This window comes from Corylus avellana, chromosome 1, assembly GCF_965113065.1.
Source record: "Corylus avellana chromosome 1, dhCorAvel1.hap1.2, whole genome shotgun sequence".
NCBI lineage: Eukaryota > Viridiplantae > Streptophyta > Magnoliopsida > Fagales > Betulaceae > Corylus > Corylus avellana.
Window position 1 is genome coordinate 3,498,343 of NC_142490.1, and position 8,023 is coordinate 3,506,365.

The following is an 8,023-nucleotide window of genomic DNA, read 5'->3' on the forward strand; positions in this document are numbered from 1 at the left end:
TTATAATACTGTAAGTCATTGAAGTTCCGGGTTAGATATCATATTTCAGAGTTTCTCTGCATTTAGATTCATCGGTCAGCGTCTTCTTCATATTTTCTATTTCTTCAGATTCCGAAAAGGCCCTTGGAAATGGCTGCAATTTACAGCCTCTACATCATCAACAAGTCAGGTGGCTTGATCTTCTACAAGGTAAATCGGAAATTATTTTCTGTTTGTTTCCCGAGAATATATTTATATATATTTTTTCTGAGAAAATGGGAAGTAAGATTTACTGGAAACTGTTTGAATGGGGTCTATTTGATATATTTGGTCGCTGGGAAAGTGTGGGAGAGCCAAATAAACCAAATCGAATTTGGGGACTGAGGATAGTGAATGTCTGATTTCGTTTCTCTTTTTCACTGTTTTTCTCCGCTGCCAAAAAAGATGGGTGTCTTGTATATTCCATGGAAACAAACAGATTGTTAATGATTTTTATATTGGGGATGATTTACCTCTTTTTTCTATTAAAGAGTCTTAGAATCATTGGTCTGGTGAACGAATGGTAACTTATTTCCTTTCCTGGAAAGTTTTTAGTTTTCGATGGAAACTACCATACATGTGTGTGTATGTGTGTCTGTGTGTATTAGGCATTGCATTTGTGAAACAAAAAACTTTAATTTATCCCTTTTCTGGGGGGAAAATAGGATTGTAGATCTGTGGTACTTACTAATTTTTATTTTCCGGAAATTTTTTTAATGTTTCATTGGGGAACAAAAAACAGAGTTTGTTTAATAGAAATACAGCTTGTTTGAAGAAATTTGTGTGTATATGGGCTGTGACAATTAGGATTATGGATCTTCTGGACGGATGGACACAAATGATAGCTTGCGGGTGGCGAGCTTATGGCACTCGATGCACGCAATCTCTCAGCAGTTATCACCGGTTTCAGGTTGTTTGGGGATTGAGCTTCTTGAAGCCGATACATTTGACCTCCATTGCTTCCAATCGCTCACCGGTAAATTTTGATCAAACATTGGAATTATTAATGTTTTTATATGATGGGCGTCAACTATTTGAAAGAAATTCAATACATTTGCATACAAGAAGCTAGCCGTAGTTACTGTTAATCCTTGTGTTGCTAATCTAATAAGCCTCATCAACTCACAGATGTGTGCATTTCAGTGTTTGGTTACTCATACAATTTTGTCTAAAGCTTTGTCACTTTTAAGGTTGTAATGTAGTAAGTGTGGAGATGTGAAAGATAATTGACAGATACGCATACAAGAAGCTAAAGATTCTTTTGGCAGCCTAAATGTTTCATATCTAGTAAGCCGCATGCAGATTTGGAGTGGTTCACTGCTATATTGTTAGACACGCATTCATGTCAAGCATTACCATTTTAATGGTTTTAATTTAACCTAACTTAGTTGTTTGAAGAAATATTGATAGTCCGACATGCTAGAATATAATGATATTTATTAGCAATCCATATATTGCTAGTTGATATCTCAAACGTTTACAGTGACTAAATGTGGTTGTTTGTTTATTTATCCCCAAGATCTCAAAAAGTGAACTGCTTTGAGACAACACTTCATTATATGTCACATTTGGAGTTTTTGAATTGAGGGAAATGAGAGTGCTTAGCGTATTTTAGAACAAGGGAGATATGAGTTACTATCTGTTTACTTGTCACTAATGAATCACCTATTGCGGTGTTGGTGGCTTAGGAGGACTTAACAAAGCTGTTAGGGGTTGCTCTCTATCTAATTATTTATAGATTCTTAATTTAGTGGTTTTTATAGGAGCTTTTTAACCCTTTACCTTGGTAAGGTTTTTACCCCTATGTAGTGCTTTATCTACAATGGTGCTTTTCAACGTACCATCTTTTGTAGATACCAGTTATAGCGTTACGATGTGATTATAAAAAATTGTTAGATACTGAGTAAACTGTCCTTTTGTGTCCAATTTTGTATTTTTCTTAACATTTTTTTAAGAAATGTGAGATGCATGATCTGAGGTCCACTATGGAAGCATCGAATATTAAATGTGGTTCAAATCATGATTGCTTTAGTATTCAAATTGCATAAAATAAATAATTTTTTTTTTTTTTTTTTTTTTTTTTTTTTTAATTACAACGACGTATAAGCAGATATTTAAATACATGATTTGGAAATTTGTTAAAGACTAGTCTTCTGTTCAATGTTGGTGTTTTTGGCTTTTGCCTTGAAATGGGGCACTTCACTGATTTGAAAATGTTCTTTACGAGTATTGGAGTATGATTGGGGTTTTAGAACAGTCTACTATGCCCTTTGGAAGTGAAATTTAACATGAGTTTGTTAAGCTAGTATTGGATGTTCTTTTCTGGAAAATGCTGACTTAAAAAGGATAATTGCTTTTTCTGGCAGGGACAAAGTTTTTTGTGGTCTCTGAGCCTGGGACACAACACATGGATGGTCTCTTGAAAGTCATCTATGAATTGTACACGGATTATGTCTTGAAGAATCCCTTCTATGAGATGGAGATGCCTATTCGGTGCGAACTTTTTGATATCAACCTAACACAGGCAATACAGAAGGATCGTGTTGTTTTGTTGGGCCGATGATCTGCTTGGGAACTTGTATCTGACCTGTTTGTTATGTGATCTGCTCATTAGGATGTACATGTTGAGAGAAATCTTGTTTTATTGTTTTATAAGATACTTTATTGTTGATTTGTGTCAACTCTGATGTTAAATATCTGGATGATTAAGCATGTGAGGAATGAGAAATTCAACAATTGAGAGTTTTTTTGAAGGTACATTACAATATGCTTTTATTTTTTACCAGATAGTGTTACTAAGATATCCAACCAGGGGTCTGTACTCAGCAGGTAGATGCAGAGCTTTTTATGTGAAATAAAATTGTATACATAAGACATGATATGAAACTATGCTAAATTGTAGTAGGAAATTTATTGTAGGCTGTTGTGTTGAAAATGAAATGTGGAGTGTACATCTGAAAATTTTATCGAAACCTTAATAGTAATGCTCAACTTCTATCTTATTGAGTTGGTGTGGCAATGACTATCAGCTCTTAGCCTAGTAAGATGGAAGTTCAGTATTTAGAATTGCTCAACTCTTGAACATAAAAATCAGTTTTTAAGGATTATAAGAGAATGGCAAGATCAAGCTAGCACTGAAACTGAATGCATTTCATTGTAAGCTGTAGTGTCAAAGAACTCAGCATCAATCAAATATGTTACTAAGCTAGTTGGCTTCTACAAGTTATATCCATCTGTATTATCATCTGAAGTTTCACATATCAAACAGCTCACCATGCTCCACCTCCCCCACCCCTCCAAAAGAAGGGTGGGAAAAATTAAATTAGCTTTTGTGTAACAATCATTTACCTCAATCAAATTCTTACACACCAAACGCATAGAAGAATTCTAAAACAATGATAGGTTTGGAAGACAGATCCAAGGAAAGAATTCTTGTTGCAAGCATACTTATTTCAACGGGAAAAAGAATCACAAAAAAATGCCAACTTAAGTTAGATAACATAAATGAGTACATGCATTTTCTTAAATAAATTCATATTACTTTATGATCACAAACGCTTTATATAACAAACAAACTGTTTTCTTGTTTCCATTTATCTTCAGTAGCGGAGCTTGCAAAGACAACAAGGGAAGAGAATATTGGAATTCGGCAAGTAAGACCCAAGACCTTATATGGGTCTTACTGGCAGAATTCTCAATAGCCTCTTCCGACTGGTGTGGTGAAGAAAAAGAACAGATAAAGTTTCAGACTTTCTTCTCACCTTTCTTGTTCCAATATTTTTTGATTTCCTTCCATCTTAAGTAGCCAATATCATTGTAATCAGGACCAAATTCGAAATGTCTCGTTCTGAATAATCTTGTTTTTGGTATGGCACTACTAGTTGCATCATCAGAAATGATCTTCATCTTGGCCATAAGTGTTCGCAAATCATCTCTTGACCACGATTATTCGCTCTTGTAAGTCCAACCGCCTTACAAGAGCCGAATGATTTAACTAATTGGATCGTCTTTGAAGTATTACCAATATTGGCTCTCTTGAGCATTCAAGGTTCTACAAGGCTCTTAAAAACAGCCAATAGTTGAGATTTGCCAGCTAGCTTTTGGCTTAAGCTTAGACCTGACTTAAGAAGGAGGGATGGCAGTGTTGTAGTATCCCAATATCCCAATATCATTCAACATGATATTACAAACTCAATGAAGAAAGTTTAGGAGCTTAATTATAATACATAAGGAGAATCCCTACCACAAACAATGCCATCCCTCCTCCTAGAAAATATGGACCCAATTTAGAGGATCCAATTAGGATAAGATCATTCTAATCATGAAAGATATCTATGAGGCTAGTAATGCCATATCAAAAACAAGATTAGCAAGAAGTAGTCACTTTATATCACGTTCTGATTACAATCTCTGAATATCAATGAGCGTTAATTTTTTCGTAAATAGAAACCACAATTACCCATTTTGTAGAAGGTTTGAAATCTGATTTGGCCAATGATTATTGGACATGTTTTTGTTTCCTCCTCTTTCACAAAGTGGGGATCAATGATATCTATATATCTTGGCTATTCTCATATATAACATCCAATCTTATAAAAAGACTAAGATAGAAGCATATTGTACATGAATCAAAGTCATACATATTATGCAACTCATGCAAAAGATGCTCATAAGAACTATTATGATGACTCATGCAAAATATATTTAAAGATTATTATTATGCATAACTGGTGATACCAATCATGCCAACATTGTGGCAGCTTCATTTTTCACACAAGACAAGCATGATTGCACTGAGCATGATGTTGCTTCTTCCCCTGCTCTGAAAGACCTAATTGCGTGAGCACATCCTTGAACTATTTTAATCGAAAATATGATAATTTATCCTAGGAGAGAAAATAGAAAGTTGTTATTAAAATCAATCCAAACAAAAAAACACCTACCAGCAATCTTAAAATACTCGGTCAAATGATGAGACACGTGTCAGTTGTAGATTAGTTTGACGTACTTTGGCGTCAGTTGCTAAATGGTAAAGCTTCATTCCAATTGCTTGTTATGTATACTAGCTTATAACTCACGCTATGCGTGACATTTTTCATTATAATTTAATTTTAAAATTTAAACATATCATTTTTCATTATAAGTTAAAAAGATGTATAAAAATATATCTCACCTCTTTAAATAAAAAAATAAAAAAAAAATTAAATCTTTGTTCCTATAAGTATATATGATTTAAAATGAATAGTATAAAGAAAAAAAAATTAGCAAGAAGAATACATAGATTATAATATAATTAAGGCAATTAATGACGTTAATTAATGACATGTGGATTATATTGAAATATAATTAACACATGCAATTAATGACATCATATAGATATATAGATAGAATTAACGCAATTAATTATATTGAAATATAATTAATGACTCTAATTAATGGCTTAAAAAACAGATTATATATATATATATACTCAAAAATGGAAGATTTCATGCAAGGATTAATGGTAAGTAACCTTAAGAAAACATGAGTGTGTCAATGTGGTGAGGAAGTGGAAACAACAGAGGCTAGTAATGAATTAAACTTTTTATGCAAACTCCAAATCATGAAACAAACTGATGAACTCAATTGGAGATGGTTTTGTTGAACTATATATAGCTACCTTCCAAGCTTGATCGCTTGTCGATCGAAACGAAAAATTAACTTTGTTGGGACAAAATAGTTGAGTATGCCTGGTTTTAACATAACATACATGAACATATGTATGTATGGAATGTATGCATGTATGCATGGAACAGCAGGAAGTCATTACAGAGTGTGTACTGCATACATTTCCTGGGTGTCTGTCTAACAAAACCGTATAATAAATTTGTTGGATATGGCTATTATTGCCCTGGATGGCTGGATTGCTTTTGAGTAAGAGAACTCATTCTGGTGCTGCATATTAAAATGTTAATTACATGATTAAATTAACCCTTTTTTATAAGCTTATTTTTTGAAATAAGTGGTAATTTAACACTATAGTAGGTTGGAACGAAGTTTTATTAAAATATCCTGGATAATTTTACTGGTCATATATATATATATATATATGTGTGTGTGTGTGTGTGTTATCTTTCAGAAAGAATGATAGAAATATTCTTTATAGCATCATAATACATACTATAGCACACCAAACCACACTAGCCATGGTTTTTATTCCTAAGTAACAATTACCACAAAGGTAGTGGACCTGGACAAACTATTAAACATGCTTTACTTAATTATTTGCTAAATAGTGTGGCAGAGAACCTCAAAGAGCTGATCATATTGTTTCACACTAACTTTATTTTTACTGAAGTTTACATACTAATTATTCATGCCATCTTCTTCATAGAAAGCTCAAGTACAACTTTTTCCAGGTTGGCAATCAGTTGTATAAACATGGTGAGTCTCAATTGATGATCCAGAAGGATTGCCATAGCTTCCATAGCTCTCATTGTTATCATCTTGGCTGCTGTTTCCTTTGTCGGCATTTGCTGCTACAACTGTAGGGGCTCGACTGCCTTTAGCAGTTGGCTTAACATCAGCAGGAGCACTGTTGACTTCAGTTTTTCCTTTGGCTCCCTCCTCCAACAGAAACCTTTTGGCATCACCTTGGAAAGAAAGGAGGAGAAATCCCATGGCAACTAGAGCAAGTACTGTCTTCATGATTAACCTGCACTTAATTGAAACCAAATTATGATTAGTTAGAACTACTATACCAAGATTAAAATATAATTTATCAAATCCTATTGCAGCTCAAATGAACCAAACAACATTGAACATGTTGGAGTACCTTATCTTCTTTCTCTGCCTGTATATGATGGGGATAGAGAGCATTGAACTCAAGGAAGAGCATTTATAGAAGAAATTCCCTAGCTTCATCATGATCTATAAGTGGAAAGGTGGGATTTTTAGTGGGGGTAATCACAGTAGGAGCCTTATTGGGAAGACTAGTGCAAGTATGCTCAATAGTGAGCAGCAGCCAAAATAGTAACAATGAAAAACAGTAAATAATCAATGAAATATTTTCTGTAATGGTGTGAGATTTACATGGTGTTATTAGTACTTTAAGTTTGATTATGTTTGCCATTATAGGGTTCAACAAGCAAGTGGTACCTTCTATAGCACACAATTTGCTGCACTATGCACCACTGATATCATGGTGCAATGGTGAGTGAAAGATGACAGATTTATAATGTCATTAATCTAATTAATCATCTTGGAATTTATCTGGCTTCTTTGATTCTATCAAATAGTTAACTAGTTGCTTCTTTTCCACCTAAAAGGTACAAAACCAGGTAAACTTAAGATTGGGGATGTTTGGGCTTCTAGGCCCATATTTTTCCTTTAATCCAAAAAAGCAATAGCTTATATGGACACAGCCCATTCCTCCCCCCCCCCCCCCCCCCCCCCTTAGCAGCCCATAAGCTGGTCGTGATGGTAACCCTAATGGGTTTAGTTCCGTTTACGGAATCTTGTCACTTATTACGGCCTTTATTGGCTGTTTCTGTTCGCTTGATAGACCGAGTCATTCATTTGACATATTTCCAACTGTTCTTCAGAAGGCTCTATCTCCTTTGTTTTTTATTTTCATGTAATTCCCCTTTTCCTTCCTCCACTTTGAATAGGAAAAAATAAAATAAAATAAAAAATTAGAGAGAATGATTTCTTTTAATCTAGTCCATTAACTTATATGGGTTCAAAATTCATGTGAGAGTTTTAAAAATGTATATCACAATTACATGTTTTATTAAAAATGAATATAAAAATTAACAGTAATATTATAAATCATATTTTTTACTTTACAACTAACCTATAATGTTTAGGTGGTAGTCAATCAATCCTTAGATATTTTATTTTTTAGTTTTAACAATAACTGATTTAAGAATTGGTTGAGACTATTACGTTAGGATTGTAAAATAATTATGGGATAAAAATATATTTCTCAAATAAAATATGTATGTGAAAAATGAAAATCATGCAT

At 33.6% G+C, this 8,023-nt stretch overlaps 1 protein-coding gene across 1 annotated transcript; it reads left to right on the forward strand.

Moving 5' to 3' along the window:
• Nucleotides 1-72: 72 nt before the first annotated feature.
• Nucleotides 73-2,771, forward strand: LOC132172914 (SNARE-like superfamily protein). Its single transcript, XM_059584475.2, has 3 exons — nt 73-189; nt 826-994; nt 2,385-2,771. Exons 1-3 carry the CDS (start codon nt 130-132, stop codon nt 2,579-2,581), a joined length of 426 nt encoding a protein of 141 aa, XP_059440458.1. The 5' UTR covers nt 73-129; the 3' UTR covers nt 2,582-2,771.
• Nucleotides 2,772-8,023: the final 5,252 nt, after the last annotated feature.

Bases quoted from the DNA above. Each gene is read 5' to 3' on its own strand.
- LOC132172914 (XM_059584475.2), top strand. From the start codon at position 130: ATGGCTGCAATTTACAGCCTCTACATCATCAACAAGTCAGGTGGCTTG. The intron at 190-825 runs GTAAATCGGAAA...TGTGACAATTAG, and splicing joins GTGGCTTGATCTTCTACAAG to GATTATGGATCTTCTGGACG. The intron at 995-2,384 runs GTAAATTTTGAT...TTTTTCTGGCAG, and splicing joins TTGCTTCCAATCGCTCACCG to GGACAAAGTTTTTTGTGGTC.